At 36.0% G+C, this 24,720-nt stretch overlaps 1 protein-coding gene across 1 annotated transcript in view; it reads right to left on the bottom strand.

Annotated features, from left to right (window-relative positions):
* Positions 1–24,720, bottom strand: part of WASHC3 (WASH complex subunit 3) — a 53,077-nt gene that overhangs the window by 11,420 nt on the left and 16,937 nt on the right. Inside the window, exons 5-6 of the mRNA XM_024732208.1 lie at positions 23,782–23,892; positions 3,097–3,161 (exon numbers count right to left, since the gene is read on the bottom strand). Of these exons, the coding sequence (XP_024587976.1) occupies positions 3,097–3,161; positions 23,782–23,892 (176 nt within the window). The remainder of the gene's footprint in view (positions 1–3,096; positions 3,162–23,781; positions 23,893–24,720) is intronic.

Below are 24,720 nucleotides of genomic sequence, written 5' to 3'. Positions count from 1 at the left end.
CTCCAATAAAGATGTTAAAAAATAAACAAAAAAAACATAGCAAAATTACGTACTGTCAGCCTCCAAACTGTTATATACACAAGCCAACTGAATAACAATGAATTTTCTGATCAGTATTTATTTCTATATTAACCTCAGTTTTGCTCTTTGCTCAGTGCAAACAGATCTAGACTATTTCTTCTTACAGTAATATGAATCTGTCTTACTACCGAAAGCTAACAGGAAAAGTGTATGTTTATACTTAAAAGACAAAAGAACAGTCTTTACTGAAAGCTCTTGGCTGAGGCTAAATATGTACATAAGATTCTAAATAAAAGTACACTCTTTCCTTGGATGGCACATTTTCTTCTTCTTTATCATCTCAGACTTTCCCCTCAAAGCGAGGCTCCTTAACTTTTATGTAAACATGATTCCCAAAGTGCCAGAATTCCTCCTTAACAAGGTGATTGATTCCACTTATATCTAGCTAAATGTAGTGGGAGCTGGTTTTCTAGTGGTAGTGGTGATAGGTTATAGTGAGTCACCCTATTCCAACCAGCGCCCCTTGTGACCAATGGCATGTACCTATGAGGTAATGCGTCAGAATTCAGGCTCCAGGCTGTGGTTGAGGCTGAGCTTTTCTGTTAAGACAATGTTAACTGTTACTGGAATTCTACCCTAAAACTTGGCACCACTTTGCAACTGAATGTTTCTCAACGTTTACAGACAATGACATGCCCTCAAACTTGCTAAGTGAGATACATCAAGGAAGTATTGGGAGTCCTGGGGATTCTCCCCTTGGTTGTCATCCATGGACTTCTTTTTTTCTTTTTTAATATTTATTTATTTATTTATGGCTGTGTTGGGTCTTAGTTGTGGCATGCAGGATCTTTCGTTGCAGCATGCAGGCTTCTCTCTAGTTGTGGTGTGCAGGCTCCAGAGCGCGCAGGCTCAGTAGTTGAGGTGCATGGACTCAGTAGTTGTGGCAGGCTCCAGAGCACGTGGGCTCTGTAGTTGTGGCACAGAGGCTCTCTAGTTGTGGTGCTTGGGCTCAGTAGTTGTGGCACGTGGGCTTAGCTGCCCCACAGCATGTGGGATCTTAGTTACCTGACCAGGGATCTAACCCCCATCCCCTGAATTGGAAGTCGGATTCTTAACCACTGGATCGCCAGGAAGTCCCATCCATGGACTTCTTAAGATGGCGATACCTAAATGGACTCTTTAAGAATATGAAGTCAGCCTGGCCACTTAAGATGGGGGAAGGAAGTGCCATGGGGAGGAATACAAACATTCAAAGACACCAGGATAATGATACATTCAGAGAAACGCCAGTAGTTTGCTACAGCTGCAGGAGATAGGGAAGTATGGATGAATGGCAAGAAATGAAGCTAGAGTCTTGATGATAAAAGCATTTATTTGCAATTCTAAGATGTTAGGCTATATGTTAAAGGCAGTGGAGAATCACAGAAAGATTTGTATGTATGAACAGATGAACTATATGAAGAGATCCACTAAGTTTTTAGTGACAGATTGAAAGAGAATAGGAAAACCAACCAGGAGTTATTATAATAATTCAGGTGAAAAACGATGAGGGCTTGAACTAAACAGAAATGGCATGGAGGCATGTGATCAGATGTGAGAGATTAAAAAAGAGAAAATCAGTGACTGACATGTTAAGGGGTAGAGAGAAGGGCTGAATCAAGGGTGACTTTCAAGTTGCTAGTGTGGGTAGATGGTTGAAGTAAAGGATAATGAAGTAGGTTTAGGCTGGGTGGGGGATGAAGTGAAGCCAGTAGGGGGTAAAGGGACTGGATTATAGCACTTATAGGGCTGCTTATAGGCCCTATAGCTTATAGGGCTGTTAGTTTTCCATTTATTACATTTTCTCTAAAGAGAAAAATCATGATTTTAAAGGTCATTTTAGCTCTCTGTTAGTATAGAAGGTCTACTGTGTATTTCCAGAAGCAAAAAAGAGGTCACAGTCAATGTTAAATATATTCCAATAAGTACCAAAATGGATTGGACCCATATGTTCAATTCACATTAAAGTATATGTCACAATCCATCTGCTTTTAAAGTGTGTCAGAAACAATTTCCAGAGCAAATGCCAAATATCCTGGAGATGCTTTAGTTCAAATTACCAATTATACCATTGTTACTTGAACTGTTTGCTACTGAAATACATACTAAATGGAGATACATGTGGGAAATCTGTTCTTGCAGACTTCTAAAAAATTCTTAAATTTCATATTTTGAAAGATAAAATATGAGGAAAAGATTGTATATATGAGGGGAAAACTGCATACATTTTCTTGAAGGGCTGAGAGCCAAGAAAAATTCCAAAGTATACTGCTAGTACAGTATGAATGCCTGCATAGCTACCATAGCTAAATACATTGGGGTGAACTAAAATCCCAAACTGGAAAGGCTCTTTACAAGTGTCTAGATACTTGCAAAGGAGACTAGTTCTGAATAATCCATTACGATATATTTTACTCAGGATGAGCTATGTAGCCAGGTTTGTCTGGATGGAGTAAATTACTGTCAAATTTCTAAGCCACAAATTTTCAGCATTTCTCAAAATTTTTTTTATAAAACTCACACAAAACAATATCTAGTTTCTAATAACCATTACTGTGGACTTAGAGTTACTCTATTTATTTCCCCATCTGGCTCAACCTAGATCATGTAGAGTAAATTTCCTATACACTAAGGTCTTAAATAAAAAACTATAGATAATTCAAGAAAGAGAGAGAGAGAGAGAGAGATGGAGGGAAGGAGGGAGGAAGGGAGGAAAAAAGCATGGGAAGAAAAAGAGCACTGCTTCTTGCAGACACTACGGCTGTGCAACAACTGTCATCAAATTCTATCCCTTTTGCATATACAGATTCATCATCAATCTATTGAAACTACTCCTAAAATGTCTTAAGGCTAGTTTTAGTAGCATAGCATAGATTTTTCACTTTTTAAACATAGCAGAGACACTGTTTATGAAGGTGGTCTCCTCAACCGTAAAACACTGTATAGGAAAAACATATAGAGCTTGAAATATTTTTATTATCACTGATAAACTCATCATCTTGGCAGTAATATCATTATATTAGAAGAATTACTTACTCAAGAAGATCTGGGTCTAGTCCTTCTGATATCATTTTGTTTCTTATTGCCATGACTGGAACACCCTAAGCAAAGAACACAAGATAATAATTCAATTATTAAATATACCTCCTTCATAAAAACAGACAAATAAACCAATGGAACAGAATCAAAAGCAGAAATAAACCCAAGCAACAAATATTTGACAAGGGAGCCAAGAATACTCAATGGAGAAAACAGTCTCTTCAATAAATGGTGCCGGGAAAATTGGATATTCACACATAAAAGAATAAAACTTGACCCCTATATCTTGTACCACTCATAAAAATTAACTTGAAATGGATTAAATACTTAAATGTAAGACCTGAAACTATGAAACTCCTAGAAGAAAACATAGAAAGAAAGCTCCTTGACATGGGTCTAGTAATGATATTATGGAAATCATACCTAAAGCATAAGAGACAAAGTAAAAAATAAACAAGTGAGACTACATCAAGCTACATGTAGCTACAAAGCTACACAGTAAAAGAAACCATCAACAGAGTGGGAAAACTGGGCTTCCCTGGTGGTGCAGTGGTTAAGAATCCACCTGCCAGTGCAGGTGACACGGGTTTGAGCCCTGGTATGGAAGATCCCACATGCCGTGGAGCAACTAAGCCCATGCGCCACAACTCCTGAGCCTGTGCACCTAGAGCCTGTGCTCTGCAACAAGAGAAGCCACCGCGATCAGAAGCCCACGCACAGCAACGAAGAGTAGCCCCCACTCGCCGCAACTAGAGAAAGCCCGTGCGCAGCAACAAAGACCCAATGCAGCCAAAACTAAAATAAATAAATTTATTTTAAAAAAAAAGTGGGAAGACAACCTATGAAATGGGAAAAAATATTTGCAAACCATATATCTGGTAAGAGGTTAATATCCAAAATATATAAAGAACTCATACAACTCGAGCAAAAAACCAAATAATTCAATTAAAAAATGGGCAAAGAACCTGAATAGACATTTTTCCAAAGATGATATATGAATGGCCAAAAGATACATGAAAAGATGCTCAACATCACTAGTCACTAGGGAAATGTGAATTAAAATCACAATGAGATATCACCTCATGCCTGTTAGAATGGCCATGATCAAAAGACAAGAGATAACAAACGCTGGCATGGATGTGGAGAATAGAAAACCCTGTGCATTGTTTGTGAGATTGTAAATTGGTACAGCCACTGTGGAAAACAGTATGAAGTTTTCTCAAAAAATTAAAAATAGAACTACCATATAATTCAGCAATTCCAGTTTTGGGAGTATATCCAAAAAACCCAGAAACACCAACTTGAAAAGATGTCTGCATTCCCATATTCATAGCAGCACTATTTACAATAGCCGAGACATGGAAATAACCTAGGTGTCCACTGAAGGATGAATGGATAAAGAGTGTATATATACACAATGGAATATTATTCAGCCATAAAAAACAGGAAAATCCTACTGTTTGTGACAACATGGGTGGATCTTGAAGGCATAATGCTAGGTGAAATAAGTCAGACAGAGAAAGACAAATACTGTTTGATCTCACTTATATATGGAATCTGAAAACAAAACAAAACAAAAAAACCAAACTCATAGAAAAAGAGATCAGACTTGTGGTTGCCAGAGGCAGAGGGTGGGGGTAGGAGGAACTGGAGGAAGATGGTCAAAAGGTACAAACTTAGTTATAAAATAAGTAAGTACTGGGGATGTAATGTACAACATGATGACTATAGATAACTTTTCCTTATATCATACAGCAGTGTTAACAGAGTAGATCCTGAGAGTTCTCATCACAGGTGAATTTTTTTTCTTTTCTTTTTATTGTATCTATATGAGGTGATGGATGTTAACTAAACCTACTGTGGTAATCATTTCACAATATATGTGAATCAAACCATCATGCTGTACACCTTAAACTTTTCAGTGATGTATGTCAATTATTTCTCAATAAAACTGGAAAAAAATAGAAGCCAGGAAAAAAAGCCTCCTTTTAGATGGTTCATTATTTAAAATAGCTCTATTTTGCTTTTATATTAGTATGTGCATAGCACTTGAATAATCTAATAAGATACATTTTAACTGACTTAATGGAATTAGTGCTATCTAGTACCACATAAGCCCAGATTAAATCATTTGAGCTTATCTATTACCAATTCTGCTGGATAGAAGCCAGATATCATATTCTCATTCCTCTTATATCACCAAAAGAAAGAAAACATTGATAAGCCAAATGATTAAGGCCTTGGCTGGGATGGTGTCATGAATACTTAACAATATGAATAAATGTCTTTTCAAATAAAGATTTCAGAGCTTTCTACTCTTAAGTATAGCTATGTCAATGTTCTTTTCATAAGTAAATGGTCCAATTTCACTTGGACACATTATGCAAAAAGGTCAAATAGAATTCAAGAACTCTCTTGGGATTATATTACACATCTTCTCTATACCAATACAAACACCATGTAATGATAATCCTAGAAGTGTATAAGTCACAAAAACATTGAGAACATGTGAATTTCAAAGTTCAGGATAAGAACATCAAAACAGTAAGAAGAGGATATGTCAGAAATAAATACAAATTTACTTGAAAAGGGGACAAATTTGATGTATAAATAAACATTTATTGAAAGCTCACTTATAAAGCTTTAAGGGGAGAAGATGCAATCAAGTCTCTTTGTCAACTCCTCCTCTTCCCTAAAAGATGAGGAAACACTAATCAGATGTGTTAAATTTGAGGACCTTGATCATACCACCTTCAAAAGTAAGTGGGGTCACCATGCTTTAAAAGGCTGTATACATGACTGGGACCCTCTCCCTCATATCTTTTCATCCCACGTGCAGAAAGGGTAAGCTGAGCCAGAGTCCACATGGGAAAAAGCTCAATCACCTCTCTACGCTGTTACATACTCTTCTCTTTGGCCCTCCCTTGTCACTAGCCAGTTGTGACATTCAGTTTTGAACCTAAGGTACAGAAGAGGCCTTAGGAGCTCTGATGCTCCCGTCCAATTTCGCAGAGCCCTACCCTGAAGTTTCTGCACTAACCCAGCTAAGGTTCCCTTGCTTTCTTCTGCAGTTATCCATTGTCTGTTTTCTGGTCTCAGGGATATTACAGGGTTAGAAATAAATTTACTGGGGTTAGCGGTAGAATTCTGATATCACAATCCCACACCTCAATATTTAACACCACAATGGCAGCACAGTGCTTTATGCTGAGAAAATAACAACATTATCAGCCCCTGCCCTCAGAGAGTACAGTCTAATAGACCTGTTAAAAAGATGATCACAATACAGTCATAACATTGATAACAGAGACCTGCATAATGGGCAAGGTTAGACCCAAGGAAAGGCAGACTGAGTTGAGGATCAGCAAAGAATTTGCTGAGGTGAGTCTTGAAGAGGGGATAAGAGCTTATTTAAAATAAAAACCACAGGGCTTCCCTGGTGGCACAGTGGTTGAGAGTCTGCCTGCCGATGCAGGGGACACGGGTTCGTGCCCCAGTCTGGGAAGATCCCACACATGCCGCGGAGCAGCTGGGCCCGTGAGCCATGGCCGCTGAGCCTGTGCATCTGGAGCCTGTGCTCCACAACGGGAGAGGCCACAACATTGAGAGGCCCATGTACCGCAAAAAAAAAAAACCCACAAAGGCTCAGAAATATACATATAAATTTTCAAATAATCTATCCATACATAAACTTGTTTCAAAAATATTTTAAAGAATAAATATATACTTGTCCAGCTATTTCCCTCCAAAATGCTGATTTTACCTTACATTTCATCTAATAAATCTGTGTTGAGATACAGGCAAGTATATGTAAAAAATGAGTCAAATGGATTATAAATTCAATATGCAGAGCTTTCAAAATTAATGACCATGTATCTCTCATAGAAATGTTACAGATCTTGCCAAATTAAGTTCAGATTATTAACTCAATCCTCATTTTAAAAATCAGAAAATGTATTAAAAATTTAATCCTCACACACAAAAAAAAGCCCCAAAAAGACTGTTGTAGAAAGAGTTATAAGATGCCTTCTACAACCATAATCTCTGATTTTGGCTATGGAGGAGAAAAAGTCAAAGTTCTCTACAGCTTGCTAGGTTACAGGAGGTTGGGAAAGCAAAGGCTTTTTTGTTTTTCAAATTCACGGGTTACCCGGAAGACTCTCTCCTGAAAGAGGCAAGGCTGTCATTTACAGGCCCATCTATGCATTCATTTTCATAACTGTTATGTTTTATATTATAAATTGGTAAAATATGTTAAGACTCCGATAATAAGACACTTTATTTTTTTAACATCTTTATTGGAGTATAATTGCTTTACAATGGTGTGTTAGTTTCTGCTGTATAAGAAAGTAAATCAGCTATGTGTATACATATATCCCCATATCCCCTCCCTCTTGCGTCTGCCTCCCACCCTCCCTGTGCTATGCGGCTACTTCCCACTAGCTATATATTTTACATTTGGTAGTGTATATATGTCAATGCTACCCTCTCACTTTGTTCCAGCTTACCCTTCCCCCTCCCCACGTCCTCAAGTTCGTTCTCTATGTCTGCGAACAACAGACACTTTAAATGCAACCTAAATACTAGATGGATGAAAATAAATGCATCATCATAGAATTCTCTTGAAAACCATACTTCTGAAAGCAATACTGTTTCATGGGGCAATCTTTAAGGTATCCTGAAAAGTGAAATATGGTAGGTTAAGAAGACAAAGAAGCTAGAAGATAAAACTTTGGATCTTTCGTTAGCTTATGAGGTTTAAGGATAAATGAAAGATAGAAAAAAAGCAATTACTTGCTTTGGGGCATCCAGCATGAACAGACTCTTACATTTGGAATAAAGTAAGCACAAGATCACAATTTGCACCACTTTAAAAATATATTATCTGGAGCTAAGACTTGAGAGAAAGATTTTGAAATAAAATGTACTTAATAATAACGTCGTAATAAAAATTATTTAATTTTAATAGTAGAGGAGAAAGCTGACTACTTGAACTACAAGGTTGGAAATTTTTACTTGATAATTAAATGTCACTCAACTCTTTAGTATAACAGGGAAAGTTAGGAGTTTGAAACATTTCATTAAAAAAACTCTGAAGTGCTAGCGAGAAATGGGAAAAAGAGCAGAGTTAAGGTCATACTTTAAAAAGACCTCTCAGGGCTTTTCTGGTGGTGCAGTGGTTGAGAGTCTGCCTGCCAATGCAGGGGACATAGGTTCATGCCCCAGTCCGGGAAGATCCCACATGCCGCGGAGCGGCTAGGCCCGTGAGCCATGGCCGCTGAGCCTGCGCATCCAGAGCCTGTGCTCCGCAACGGGAGAGGTCACTAAAAAAAAGACCTCTCAGTTTTTATTAACTATGGTTTGATGGTATAAGGTCTTTCGACAAACTCAACTATGTGATTTATTTATTATACTTTAGCATAATCCACAGGATATCATTGGAAAGGTTATATAAATAAGTTATAAAGCCGAGAAAACAGAAGGGAGGAGAAGTGAGGATTGAAAAAAGTTTCCTAAAATATAGCAGAGAAAGTGGTATGGGGTTGGAGAGGCGGAGGCAGTAGGTGGCAAGGGAGAACTGGGGAAAAGGGAAGTTGGTGAAATTTGATAAGCTTCCTATTTTATCATTAGTTTCATGGAATTGATTACAGTGTAAGAATAAGAGAAGCCTGAATCTGTAACCTCCATATTTTATCCTTAGTTTCTTGAAGCTGGTTACATCACAAGAATACAGATACTACTAAAGTTTGGTGAGTCTTTAGTCATTTCTGTATATGAATATAGATAAAGGAAAATACATATAACTATAATATCTTACCCTATTAAAGACTTTACTATTATCATCACCTTAATACAAATCTGATTAAAAGCTCGATACAAAAATAATTTGGCCTATGTTCCAAAGGACACATTCCAAAGAGATTTGCTGCTATGTTTCCAGAGATGTTGCTTAGAAAATTTGTTGTTTTGCTATATTCTTCCTTAGAGGTTAAGAAACGGAGTCTGGTTTGTTAAACATCAAAAAGAAGTGTCCAGTTTCTGATCTCCAAGAGACAAAGCTACTGGTGGTCTAAGGAGGACATGAGAGACCTCAAAACTGAAGTCTACTGAACTGTGGGATTATTTTTGGCAAGTGATAATGGCAGTTTGTCCAACATAAGTAATGAAGAAGAGAGAAGGCAGCCATAAGTCTGATGTTCCAAAAAATCATGTCTGTATTTGCGTCACTGGAGAAAGTGTGTAAAGAAGCCACACTAAAGAAATTACGATGGCAACACTAATAGTTAAACACTACTTTCTTATATCACAAAAACTGTTGGAGACTTATAGGACTGCCAATATTTACATTTATTTGTTATTATGTTAATGAAAGCCAAGATACTAAATTCCTTTATAAATCATGTTGAAATTCTCCTAAAGTTTTAGATTAGAAGGGGAAAAAAACCCTCTTACTCAATCTAATAGAAATGACTTCCCTTTTTAAAAATAATAATACTCCGGAGGTTCCTTAAAAAACTAAAAATAGAACTACCATACAACCCAGCAATCCCACTACTGGGCATATACCCTGAGAAAACCATAATTCAAAAAGAGTCACGTACCACAATGTTCACTGCAGCTCTACCTACAATAGCCAGGACATGGAAGCAACCTAAGTGTCCATTGACAGATGAATGGATAAAGAAGATGTGGCACATATATACAATGGAATATTACTCAGCCTTAAAAGGAAACAAAATTGAGTTACTTGCAGTGAGGTGGATGGACCTAGGGTCTCATACAGAGTGAAGTAAGTCAGAAAGAGAAAAACAAATACCGTATCTTAACATATATGTATGGAATCTAAAAAAAAAAAAAGGCTCTGAAGAACCTAGGGGCAGGATGGGAATAAAGATGCAGACCTACTAGAGAATGGACTTGAGGACACGAGGAGGGGGAAGGGTAAGCTGGGACAAAGTGAGAGAGTGGCATGGATACATATACATTACCAAATGTAAAACCGATAGCTAGTGGGAAGCAGCTGCATAGCACAGGGAGATCAGCTCGGTGCTTTGTGACCACCTAGAGGGGTGGGATAGGGAGGGTGAGAGGGAGGGAGATGCAAGAGGGAAGAGATATGGGGATATATGTATACGTATAGCTGATTCACTTTGTTATACAGCAGAAACTAACAGGCCATGGTAAAGCAATTATACTCCAATAAAGACGTTTAAAAAAAAAAGATGTGGCACATATATACAATGGAATATTACTCAGCCATAAAAAGAAACAAGGGATTCCCTGGTGGCGCAGTGGTTAACAATCTGCCTGCCAATGCAGGGGACACAGGTTCGAGTCCTGGTCCAGGAAGATCCCACATGCCACGGAGCAACTAAGCCCGTGTGCCACTACTGAGCCTGAGCTCTAGAGCCTGCGAGCCACAACTACTGAAGCCCACGCACCTAGAGCCCGTGCTCCGCAACGAGAAGCCACCACGATGAGAAGCATGCTCACCACAACGAAGAGTAGCCCCTGCTCGCGGCAACTAGAGAAAGCCCGCGCACAGCAACGAAGACCCAACATAGCCAAAAATAAAAATAAAAATAATTTTAAAAAAAGAAACGAAATTGAATTATTTGTAGTGAGGTGGATGGACCTAGAGTCTGTCATACAGAGTGAAGTAAGTCAGAAAGAGAAAAACAAATACCATATGCTAACACATATATATGGAATCTAAAAACAAAAAAAAGGTTCTGAAGAACCTAGGGGCAGGACAGGAATAAAGACGCACATGTAGAGAATGGACTTGAGGACACTGGGAGGGGAAAGGGTAAGCTGGAATGAAGTGAGAGAGTGGCATGGACATATATATGCTACCAAAGTAAAACAGATAGCTAGTGAGAAGCAGTCACATAGCACAGGGAGATCAGCTCTGGGCTTTGTGACCACCTAGAGGGGTGGGATAGGGAGGGTGGGAGGGAGGCGCAAGAGGGAGGGGATATGGGGACATATGTACACATACAGCTGATTCACTCTGTTATAAAGCAGAAACTAACACACCATTGTAAAGCAATTGTACTCCAATAAAGATGTTAAAAAAATAATACTCCTTATATGTTCAAGTTTTTTCCTCTCAGTTTATGAGCTTGAATCACAATACAGTTATGAAAGACGGAAAATATGAAGTTTTTTTCCCTACTTAGGTAAACAATAAAGAAAAGATCTATTGAGTTGGTAGGTGGATAGTACTTTTTTTATTTGAAGGAGAAAGAATGAGTAGGAATTGAAAAGATGTTCTGGGCTGGAAAAAAGCAGCCAGTCCTCCAATCAGGCTTCGTTTAAATTTTAACTTAGTGAAATGGACTCAACCATTTCTTTGCCTTCTGATTTTCAACAGTGCTATATTTAAAATACCTATATTGCATTTTATGAATCATATTAGTAAGGTGTTATATTTAGAATAAAATCTTCAGGTGAAATAATCTATATAATAGATAATAAATGTTTACTGAACAATCATAACAAAAAGAATCACATGTTCAATTATCTCCTTCTGGAAGCTTTCCATGAAGGGATACAAAATTAATTTAAATAAACCTCTTAATCACTGTAAAGTGGACGATGGCTACCTAAAAAAGAGGGAAGCTTTATTTCTAATGACTTGTACAGATTTAGAAAATGCTATACTCTGATATTACAATATCAGATACTGTTGCCACCAAGGTCATTAATTTGAACCTAAATATGTGGGCAAAAAAGAAGCTCACAAATCTTGTCTAGCACTATATACAGTGGTTTCTATGGCGCTAACAGTAAATTATTCCTTTTTCAATGATTATCTCAAGAGATTAGTATCCCAGTGAGAAAGTATTTCTCACTGACTGCCCATCAGATATCTTTAAAGATGTAAGAACAAATCACATGATAAAATGGACAAAAATGACACTGGCCATGATGATCAGGGCCCAGGCAGTTACTATTACTTTATTCATAAAATAAATACATGTTAGCAGTTCCATCTGTGCCTTTTAGAAATGGGAACTAAAGTTAACCTAAATGCTTATCAAGAAAAACCCTTAAAGAAATTATTTCAAAAAGTGAGGGATCTATTGTCATGAGACAATTCAAGATACAGCTGTATCAATTTCCCCATGTGTTCATTTTTCCCCTGGATATTACTTTAACATGATAAATATTAGGTGTAATGACCAAGAAAGTGCATGGTGTTTTCTTTGTAGCTACTCAAATATTTGTTAATTTCACAGTAATTTGGTGCTGTGGAAGACCCATTTTCCTCCCTTCATTATAAATCAAAGATAATGTCTAAAATTTAAGGTCTTGCTATGATAGGTTAATTAATGCTAGAACTCCATTATAAACACGTCAGTTACACTATAGCTTTGCTATCCCTCATTTCACTCAAATGATATTTGTTCTCTGAAATATGTATTAACAGAATTTTCTAAATTTAATTATACTTTTACTTTCCAGCAATAAAAACTTTAAAAGAATTTCTATAGCAAATCATTTTGGAATTTGCTACTTAAATTAAAAGTATCAATATAATAAATTCAGATGGAATCTTGCTCAGTTTTGAAAACATTATTATTTTATGTGTCTATTAAAGAGGACTTAATGAAATATCTGCAAATATGGTAATAAAAGCTATACATAATAGAATTCTTAGTATTTAACTACAAGGATGATTCTACTGATCAAGACCACAGAATATTCATTTTTGAAGCAGTTTTCTGACAGTGGTAATGTGTCTGAACTGGTGTGTTATGAGTCTTTCATTAAATGCTCTTAAGGATCCATAGGGACCTACTCAAAGAGAGATGACCAAGACTGGGCATTACATGTGGGTTCAGAACCACAATGAAGGGCAATGAATCAATGGGTCATCAGCACATGGTCTAACCAATAAACTGAATAAAAGTCATTTGTGAACTTGGGCTAGGAAAAGAACAAGAAAAGTTAGGATGCTGCCGTACATTATGAAAAACTTTGGTAAGATATATTTATGTCTGGAGATTTTTTTTTAAATTGCAGTATTAAGATAAATACAAAAGATGTAGATATCCTCCGGTAGAGGAATAGATAATTTTCATTCATTTTCTCCCAATAAAATTCAATATTTTGAAATGTACTTTTTTTTTAAATATACAGTTAACATATTAGCATTTTCTCCAAACTGTAAAATAATACTTACCAAAAGATTAACTTACAAATGATGTTGTGATCCATTCAAGACAAATTATCTTCTGTACCAGGCCTCCACCCCATTACGAATGCTTTCACTGAGATCCTTGTCAGAATATGGTGCTAAAATGTCTTCCTCAAGTTGATGGTCTTTAAAACCTCTCAGATACTTCTCTCCCACCTGAGGTGAGCCCACTTCCTTACTATAGCTCATTTGCTTCTCTGGTCTTTACTTTTTCTCCCATTAATTTACACAATCTTAGACGGACTAATTTATAGTTAAGGTGAGAATCACAATATTTCTAAAAAGAGTAAATCTAATGAAGTAACTACTTAATTTACATTACTATTATTCCTCCTCACCAATCTGTAAAACTTTTATGTGAGGGCCCTTATTTCTGGCAAAGGTGGTCAGTAGGAAACAAAACAGAAGGGCACTGAAAAATCAAAGCTGGGTAAGTAAAATTTTATAGTCGGTTTCAGAGTAAAAGAACTATACTGCACATTTCAGCAAGTATAAAAACTGTCATCGTTAGCAATCTTCAAAAGCTTCCTTATAAACTTTAATAGCGATGTACTGTTCCTTTTGTTACAACTTCTATCATAAGAGTTAAGGAGTTGTTTAAATTAGTTGGAATGAAAGATATGAAGTCAAAAGAAAAAAATATTTTTCTGCTAAATCCCCTGGTCTTTATTGGTTTCCATTTTATGTATCATTTAAATGAAATTCCTATTAAATTCAAAACTACCTTAAGCTTACCCTCTAAAAGTTCTCTCCCCTGTATTTGATTGCTTACTTCTACTCCTTTTTCTTTCTTTTGTGGGGAGAAGTGCATAGAGTTATGATGTTATAATGAATTTAAGGCAGATGAAGTAAATTTTTTTGGCACTTAGCAAAATAAACTGAAATAAATAATTAAATGTTTCAGCTTGAAAGGACTGTTTCAGTTAAACTGTCCCACACATTATCTAAATTACTTTATATATGATACTGATGATTCAAAAATATGATATGGAGAATAAATTCCTAAAGAAATATAATCTCGTCATACACAGTTTTAAGAAAAACTGATTTGACAAATTTAGCATCCTAAATTTATTACCTTATGAATTATTTTTAAAAGAAGATTATTTTGTGCCCGAATTCTCTTATGTTGCACTTACTCCTCCTTTAAATTTTGTTTTATTTAAATTAATTTAAATGATCTGATAGATTACTAAATATCAAAGAATTCATACAGCAACCAAATATCCCCCTACAACTCTAAGAGAGACTGGCATCTGTGTACACTGGCTTGTTGATGTATGACCATTCATCAAATATGACTGAGAATTCTAAACCCTCCTAAAGTTCACAGTTCAAAATATGTATATATTTTCCAGAGGTTATAAGCACCATAAATAAAAACAGTTATGGTTAAACAACTAGTTCCTATAAACAAATTATTCAAATCAATACTTGCATGGCAGGACTTCCCTTACGATCCAGTGGTTAAGAATCTGCTTTCCAATGCAGGTGGGACGCAGGTTTGATCCCTGGTCAGGTAACCAAGATCCCACATGCCACATGCGGCCCGTATGCCACAACTACTGAGCCCGTGTGCGCTACAGCCCGTGCACCACAACTAGAGGGAAGCCTGCATGCTGCAACAAAGAGCCCATGCGCCGCAACAAAGACCCGACGCAGCCAAAAAAAAAAAAGAGGTGCAAAGAAACAAAAAAAATTACTTTCATGGCAATTGAATGCCACACAAGGATAGCTATAATGGAAAATATGCAAGCATTAAAATATTCTGAGCTGTATGATTATAGCAAAAGTGGTATTAGTGAAGAAAAATGTGAGGAACAGATAAGCATCAAACCAGGTGCATATAATATTACCAAATGGATACTGACAACCATCTAACTTTGTAGGGTCTGCCCACTATGTGTTTTCCCTTCAGTGTTCTAAGGAAAACAAGAAATCAGGAAAACAAATACACCAGGAAAGCAAGAAATTTAAAACCTGAATTTAGCAATATTATTGTTTACTGTTCTCTAACAAAAATATATGAGAAAAATAAAATAAGGAATAAACAAAAGGGTAAGTACGTCATAAAGCAATACTTCTTAACCTTAAATGTGTACATGGTATGACTGGTTCTGGCCTCCCTAACTTTCAATTTCAAGGGAACTTGGGAAGGATTCAAAAGGAAGCCATAATACTGAAAAATCATAATCTGGAAAACTGGCATAATAATTCTTTACACATGGTTTCCTTAGAGGTTAGTTCACTGACTTTAGCAGAGAATAAGTAACTTGGGTAGTTTTTGTTTTGTTTTTTGTTTGTTTTTTGCCAAAGATACAATAAAAAGTACCCGTTTCTAGGTTTTCCAGATACTCAGGCTATGGCAAAGCATAGGCTGTTACCTCAGGGGCTCTCAATTGGCAGCTAACTGTCACTGTTTTCTGCCTTAGGGCAGAAAATCTCTATCCAATCCTTCTTGCATTTGATGCAAGATAGAATGTAGAGGAAGCAGGATAACTGTGGTCACTTGAGCTCCACTTATGCCAACTCAAAGTTACTACTCATGCAGTTTACCATTCTGCTAAGCTTTGCTTCTCTCTTTTATAGTCAAATGGAAATGGAAGTGGGAAGAATAAAGTATTTTCCCTTTTCAATTTTCAAAGCTGGCTAAATTATACAACTAATTAAGCAGACATATGTTTACCTGTATCTTTTCTTTATCTACATTCGTATGTGTGGGAAATCAATCATTGTACATGCTAGCTTTTACCTTCAATGAACAGTGTGATGCTAAAATACCAGAGGAAATTGTCTGCCCCCAAACCTTTATGTAATCAAAAAATACTGACCTTGATACTGGTTAGTAAACTTTAGCTATTATAAACAAAACACATATTAAAATACCTACAGAATTAAAAATTAAAAATAGCATATAATTGTTAAACTAAATATGCACCAGTGTTTTCCATAGCTCTGACTATATATGAACCAGTAGCTCCTCCTTTTGACTATACTGCCAATCACTGATGAGGAACCTACCCTGGAACTCTCTAGACCATGGGAAGTCACATGTGGGTCATGTCCCAAACAAGGTTTTAAAGCCTTTAATTACTCTTAAAAAACTGTACCTTATCTAAAGAGTACTCTACTTCATACTTGATTAGTTTCCCCAGGTCCAAGGTATGTAATTTCTTGATGAACATCTTTAATAATCAGTTAAAGATTCTTTCCTTAGGTAATGGAACTCACATTTCCCCAGGCCAACATCCATTGCTGGCAACAGATGCATCAGAACCACCAGAACCAAGGTTATTCAATTCACATTTTAAGCCAGCCAAAGAAAATAGAGCTTTTAAAAAAAACTAAGTGTCCAAAGAGACTGTTTTGGCAAATATGGTTTCAAAAAATACAAGTCATTAGCTTCTTAATGTGGAAGTCGAATTTTCCCAATGCACAATTTATTACTGGCAAAGGATTCACCAAGCTCTGCCAGTAAAAAGGGGAGAATTGTTGGAAAAGTGATCCACGCACACAATTCCAGTTAAGTTATAAATGCAATATATAATTTAGTAAAGACTTGTGCTGCACTATTATGACAACAAACATTAAATCAGAATCAATTACCTGCCATATTTGGAATACAACATTATTACTCACTGAAAAATCTTCTGTAAAACTTGCTTTAAAAGGAAAAAAAAAAAAACCAGTTAAATGCCAGTTTCAGGTGTTCCAGGAACATTCATTAATAATGAGATCCAAATTTGGAGATCAATTTATGGATCATAAATGTAAAGAACTTTAGATATCATTTTATGTTTGAGGGGACTGAGACCTTAAGAGCCAATATGGTCTGAATATGGTCACACAGGATTGCATGACAAAGCTAAGAAACTATATAGCATGTTGCATCCCAGAAGTATGAAGTAAAGATCTTGGTGTGTACCCTGAGGCATTCAAATTGTCTCATAGGTAACTAGTTCCTGGAACTGTAATCATTTTGTACCTCACATTTTGTACCTCACAGAAGGTAGTAATCCAGGGGTGACAGAAAAAGGTACAGAGACCAAAAAGAAGGGCACAGCTTATTTCTCTGTGCATTGGTACTTGTGACATTTGAAAGATTTTGTTGGCTTCTGTTTAAAGGAGTTTATATTAAGCAGTTTTAATTACCTAGTCTCTAAAGTAGATTTACAGGTATGTGACAAGTGAGGAAAAGCAAATATAAAAGCAATACATTCCAGGAGATATCTAGGACCCAGGAAGAGGAAGTTTTCAGGGCATCTTACAAAGAAAGCCAAAAAAGACTGTAGTTCATCCTGATACCCAGAAAGCCCGAGTTTTTTTTTTTTTTTTAAAACATCAGGGTTTGTAAGTTACAGGACTTTCTATGTCTTCCTATCTGAAGTGAGTGATCACTACATGGGTAGTCAGCAAATTCAAACTTTTATACAAGTGGAGAAGCTGAAAGTGCTTGAGAAACACACTCACTGTCTTATGAGAGAGAATGACATAGTTCTAAATAACAATTCAGGAAGGAAGGAAGAGAAAAGATTACAAGAGGGTTGAGGACTTAGTAAGTATTAAGATGCTGAGTGGAAGAATATTATATTTTGGAAAAAGATGAGAAACTAAGCATATGTGGAATTACAGGTATAAGAAAGACTCTGCTTATGGAGCAGCAACTCATATTTTTAAATGACAAAAATATAAAGGCAATTAAAAATGAAAGAAATCCTATCACTGTCCTTAGTAGCGGAGAGAATTTGTGGCACTGTTAATTCCCTTTTGGGTACAGAATGGTTATTTGGGGGAATCTTAGGAGTAGATATTTATATTGTTGGTATATAGTGATTTTTTCAGAAAGACAGGTTTTCTGGAGACCATGCTATCTTTCCTTTTGTTGATACAAACAATTCCCTAAATTCCAGAATGTAGGCTTCTAAAATTCAGCTTTGATAACATGCATCCATAGTAATGGTATGGTGGGTCATAAACTACTTGAGATCATACCAATAGACAAAACAGAACTCATTTGATGAATTACGCTGATATGGTCTTTCTCCACGTTAATAACTAAAACTAAATTTTTAGTGGTGGGGAAGCAAGAGAAACCTTAGTCACCCTCTAAGGTTAAGAAAAATTGGGCATTTTAATGAAAATCTACAATCTTTCTGGGTAAGTGAAACACGTTCTAGTATTGATAAGGCAATTTCTAATAAAGCTACCCTCTAGAATTAGCTGGGGTTAGGCTCTTACATCAAATTTGTTTTTCTTTCTACCTATATCCCTCTGAACCCTGTTTGTTCTCAGTCACTCTCAAGGAACTGAATCACCTTGGAAGAATAAACAGCATAGAAGACTAACACACAAAAAAAGGAAGGCATTTTACTATCCTGGAGTATAGAGATACAAAACTATCTAGATTCTTCCCATGTCAATGACGGAAATTGGAAGATTCAATAATACAGATTGCAGTGGGTCTCTAATGACTCTACTTCTGTGAGGCATTTTCTGAAGCAGGGTAGTATCGTACTTTGCTCTTTAAAATTATAGTTTTGTAAAAATACAGATACAGGAAACACAACTAGCCATGCAGATGCTGCTGAATCAATATTTTAGGTGATGACTTATGACACTAGAATGATTATACTCCTGGAAAAGTGTTAAGTAGTTCAGAAGAACCAAAATTTTATGCTTAGCAAGACCCATAGGTATGATCAAGGGGCTTTAAACTGAAATCAAAGGATAAAAAAATTCCTCAATTAAAACTGTAAGACTATGAACAATAATAACACCACAGGGGAGAAAAGCAGAGTAAAAGAACTATCAGGTACTGATTAAAAGAAGAGATATAAACAAATAGAAAAAAAAATCCAATAGCTTAAAAAAAAGTGTGTGTGTGTCTATTTGTATATAGCAAACCTGAAATTTCAACATAAGTAAATCTCAGGGATTAACACTTAGGAATCCATGAATGGGAACTGGCATTTGAAAGGAGTATCTTACAATGTTTTATAATGGAAGGCAGAAGATACCTTTAAACCAATACATACACATGTATATGGAAATTCTTGAACAAGGGATAAAGGAATCCCTAAATGAGGTTAAAAGAAGGCAATAGTTGTACTAACAGAAGGAACATACTATTTGGCCACCTGAACAGATGGAGGATTTAGGTCAAGTTTTCCTAAAACATGTTGCAAACAAGCACAGGGATAAGATACCACAATGATGGGTGGAGACATTAGCTCTTTACCTGTACTGGCAGCTTAATTTTGTTCAAATCAGAGCATCTGATAAATTCCTAAGTTACCCTGTTGAAAATTTCATCCTCCAACAAATAGAGGAAGCAATGAGGGGAACTGATTTAACGATTTCATACTTAAATTAAAAAAAAAAGCCAGAACTGAATGATGATGCAGAAGTGATAGGAAGTCTAGTAGTGACTATGCCAATGAAAGACAATCCTGGGCATTGTCAAACATGTTGCTACATCTCTGGTTGGATATTTTGACAGTCACTCATGATATTCTTAGGAAACAGGACAAACAGTGGATTTATAGATGGCTTAATAACTATCATCGAAAGAATAAAGATTGGTAGGTTCACATCAACCTTGAGGGAGACCTCTACTTGGTCTATTCTTGGTTTGGTTCTACAAAATATTTTAAATCGGTAACTTGAAGAAATAGGAGCACATTTGTACATTTCTGGAGGACGCAAAGTTGAGAAAGAGAGTTATAATATGCAGGATAAAATAGTACATTCAACAAATATTGGGACTTCCCTGGCAGTCCAGTGCAGTGGGCACCGGTTTGATCCCTGGTCAGGGAAGTAAGATCCCTGCATGCCGTACAGCTCGGCCAAAAAACCCTCAAACAACCAAAAAACAAACAAACAAACAAAAAACCACCAATAAAAAAACAAATATTGATTGAGCACCTTTTTAGGTAAGGTGTTAAAGTGAATACAAAGATCGATCAAGATATAGTTCTTCCACTCATTTCCTTTTCAACACAAGTAGATAAAAATATTTTAAAATTATCAAAGAACAAGATATGAAGTGAGAAAAAATACAGATAAAGTGGTTGGACAGATAGATGAAGCGAGATATCACTTCTGGCTTTATGTGTTGGTGGGTTCAGAATCTGGGATAATTTAGTGAAAGTGTTCACAGGAACATGTCAGATGAGTAGAATTTGGACATGTAGTGGTCAAGAGAAGGGGGATCTAGATTCAGAGGTGGGAAAGCATGGAGCTTATATTGAGAAAGTTTTGTGGTTTTGTTTGAAGAATGAAATGTAGGACAGGGAGCAGTAGGAAACAAAAGTTGGGTAATAAGATTCTGGAATACAGGTTGGCACGATGAACTAAAAACAATAAAATTAAATTTAACTTGGATGAACTTATAATTTCAAAGCAAAGATGTTGGTCCCTGCTTTCTTCTTGAAAATTATTACCCCCAAACAATAAGGCAAAAAGAAATAACACGAACTCCAATTTTAATGACTAAGAGGCATACACGAACCACAATACATGGAAATTAAAAGCAGATAAAAGAATGATGACTTAGCATAGCAAAGGAAGGCCAAGTCCACGTGCCTGAAGAGAAGGATACCACAATGAAGCAGCACTTCCAGAACACTGGAAATGTTCAGGAATTAGAAACACCCGTACCAAAGGTAGAAGAGAGGCAAAGAACTAAAATCAAGGAAACTGGGCTAAAAACAAAAAAGTCTGAGGCAGAAAAAATTAAACCCCTGCTTATGGTGACACCAAGCAAAAAGGATGGGCGAAAGCTAAGTGCCAGATACTGCTATAGAATTAGATAGTTTAAAATATAAGAAATAAAACTAACAACTTTTTAAATGTTTTGAGATAAAAATTACTTGGTGTTATAAAACAGTGTAAAAGGGCTTTCCTGGTGGTGCAGTGGTTAAGAATCTGCTTGCCAATGCAGGGGACATGGGTTCGAGCCCTGGTCTGGGAACATCTCACATGCCACAGAGCAACTAAGCCCGTGCACCACAACTACTGAGCCTGCACTCTAGAGCCCGTGAGCCACAACTATTGAGCTCACGTGCCACAACTACCGAAGCCCACATGCCTAGAGCCTGTGCTCCGCAACAAGGGAAGCCACTGTAATGAGAAGCCCGCACACCGCAATGAAGAGTAGCCCCTGCTCGCCACAACTAGAGAAAATCTGCGCACAGCAACGGAGACCCAACGCAGCCAAAAGTAAATTAAATAAATAAATTTATTTAAAAAAAACACAAAAAACAGTGTAAAATATTTTTAAACAGTTCTTAATCAGAGAGCATTTCTCAAAGCACATATGCTCTAGCTCTGAGTCCCAACTGCAAAGATTCTCATTTAGTAGGGTGGGAACTAGAAACCTATATCTTGAACAACTTTTTTACTCTAAAAACCACTGAGCTAGTGTAAAAAAGAAATCTATCACCAAAACCTATCAAAAGTTAAAACAGTATAGAGAAAAATACCGTCATTTTCATTCATAGGTAAATACTATGTGCCAGGTATGGTTCTAGGAACTGGGAATAGGGCAGTAAACAAAAAGGTGTATATTCTAGGAGCAGTAGAGACACAAACAATGTACGTAAAATATGTAGTGTTTTGCATATAATTAGATGGTTATATGAAGAAAAATATAGTAGGGAAGGAATAAAAGGAATGGGACTAGAAAGAAGGTAATATTTCTGCAAATATTTGAAGGAAGAGAGGGAGCAAACCATAAAGATATTTGGGAAAAGTGTTTCAGGCAGAGAGAACTGATGCAAAGGCCCGGAGACACGCGACTGTCCATATATTTATTCAAGGAACATCAAGGAGGACAGTAGAGCTGGAGCAGAGTGAGTGAAGATATGAGATTAGAAAGGTAATTAGGGAACTAAATTGTATAGCATCTCACGGGCCTCTGAAGGACTTTGGCTTTTATTCCTAGTGAGATGGTAAGCTACATGATTAGAAGAATAAATATGTAAAGAATCATTTATATATATACATGCAAACATATGATATATATTATATATGAAATTCTGAAAAGCAATGAAATTTGTCTAAGTAATTAATAACAAAAATTAAAATGTCAAGTGGTGTCTGTGAACCTTAGTTGGCTAAATAAATCTAGACAATACCTAATATGGTACCTAGGGTAAGTGTTTAATATTTGTGGAATAAAAGGACAGTGGATTAATACTGAAAAGAAAAATGAGGATTTTTCAAATTCTTGTAAAGTCAGAGGCAATGTATTAAGAATATAAAAATTATCCTAAGATGTGGTCTTCTATCAAATATTTCAAGGCAGTCAGAGATATCAAGTAGATTTTCCCATTTCCTTTTATATAGGCAAGAAGAGACTAAATAAAAAGCCTTTCAGAGTTATTCTGAAACTTTTCATCTTTTGTTTGAAAGTGTCAAAGACATATTTTTTAACAGTCCATATTTTAAGCTTAGCTTAAGCTTTCCTGGGTTTTAGTTTTAAAAATTCATTTATCATGATTCACACTCAAACTAGCTCTATTTTATTTTTATTAGTTTAAAAAATTTATATTTTCAACCCAAAGTCTGTTTTTTTCCCCAAAGCCTAAAGCCCAGAGCTTTGACTGTCAGTTAAGAATTTTGAAAGTGACACAGCTACTTCTGACAGCTAGAGAAAGTGAATGTACTTTCTTCTCCCCATTGTCACCAATGTAGCTTCTAAATAAGCCAATCTATTCTTTCTGGTTGTCAGACAGTCTTAGTTTTTAAATTATTTTGGTGATAGATAATGCCAAGAACAGCAAAACTGTTCTTTAATATCAGTCCTTCTTTTGCCTGATAACAGAATTTTACAGAAGCATTAATTTTCTGATCAACTGAAAAACGGACAGCTAGTTCCTTCAACTACTGTAATAGGACTTTCTACAGGAATGAAATGAACTTCTGCTGTTATAGGAGAGCAAATATTGTGTTGTACTTTTTTGCATACCATGTAATGATTTCTTAGAAAAAATACACATTCTCAAGTCATAATATTAAAAGCATTACCTTACATGGCCAAGTGACTTATGCTCTTTTCTATGAACGAAACTATTGACAGGTGAAATTCAGAATAAAAATACACAAAAAACCATTTGTGTTAGCATACAGGAAATTAAGCTAAAGCCATACGATTTACTAAGTGAATAGTCCACTTTCATTCCTCTATCTGATACATCCAAGATTTGCAAAGATTACGTAAAGCAAAAAATTTACATAAATCTATACTAAACTATGTTAATTTGAAGTGTGAGGTCAGTTTTAATTAGAAAGATTCGACTTCTGCTTACTCTTTATCAGGGCATTCATTAAACACAGAAAAGAAGTAAGAGAGTAGAAAACTTGGTCACTCGGTTTAGCAGTTTTCTCAGATTGAAAAAATAACAATGAAACCTCCAGGGTTAAGAATTTCAGAGGAGGCTGCTAGACAGAGAAGACAGACCAAATTAGCTTACCACTTGAACCATTTTGAGATATCTGGCATATCTTGGATCCTTGGCTACAGTTAAGATATTTTCTGGTGTTACTTCACTTTCCTGTGGTCCAGAGTCTTGTAAACTGTTCGGCTGTAGAGAGTATTGCGTATAAAACTTTAGACAATTCACAAAAGGGGTCCGTCATGTTACTTAAAAGGGATGTTTCTTTTTATAATTCTAAAGCAATCAATATCAGAAAAAAATCATATTTCTAAATTTACCAATAATTTAATTATGGGATATATGTTTCCAAATATTTACAAATACTTAAATATGATTTCAGAGGAAGTTACACTTAATATCAACACTATATTGTTCCGTAAAGATATAAATACATTCATGGCATTAAAAAATTAGAATTCTGCTTTACTTGTCCCAAGTGCTGATAAAAAACATGAATTATTGATGGACCTATTATTTTAATAAAACTTTTATTAAAGCTAATAAAGCTATTTGATTTGTCAATTGTTCAACTGTAGCAGACAGAAAATTGATTTTCTGGGTATCTATACCATCTACACAGTTATATTCCTCATTCATTGAATAATCTTGTTCTAAGTGGATATGGCTATTCTAACATCTCTAAAGGCAATGCCTGGAGAACTTGTGGAAGAGAAACCCATTTCTCAGATAAAATTATGTTTTTATGTATTTCAGCTACTGATGAAATTATTAACATTATAAAAACTACTACTTATAATGAAGAATACTGGGGAATGGTCTTTATGGACAAAAATGTTTTTATCATATAGGCAGTTCTCAACTTTGCGTGGTACAATGTTAACTGAAACTTGTCCATATTGGAACCCTATCTTCACTTTAGTGCAAAGCTATGACTGTCTATATACAGTTCTTGATTTTTCTATCAACCTAAACATTTAGAGTAAGTCTAGTTAGTGAATTCTGACTCACTATCTG

This window comes from Neophocaena asiaeorientalis, unplaced genomic scaffold (assembly GCF_003031525.2).
Source record: "Neophocaena asiaeorientalis asiaeorientalis breed wild unplaced genomic scaffold, Neophocaena_asiaeorientalis_V1.1 scaffold418, whole genome shotgun sequence".
NCBI lineage: Eukaryota > Metazoa > Chordata > Mammalia > Artiodactyla > Phocoenidae > Neophocaena > Neophocaena asiaeorientalis.
The sequence above is the reverse complement of the archived record's forward strand: the minus strand, read 5'-3'. Positions and strand labels throughout refer to the sequence as shown.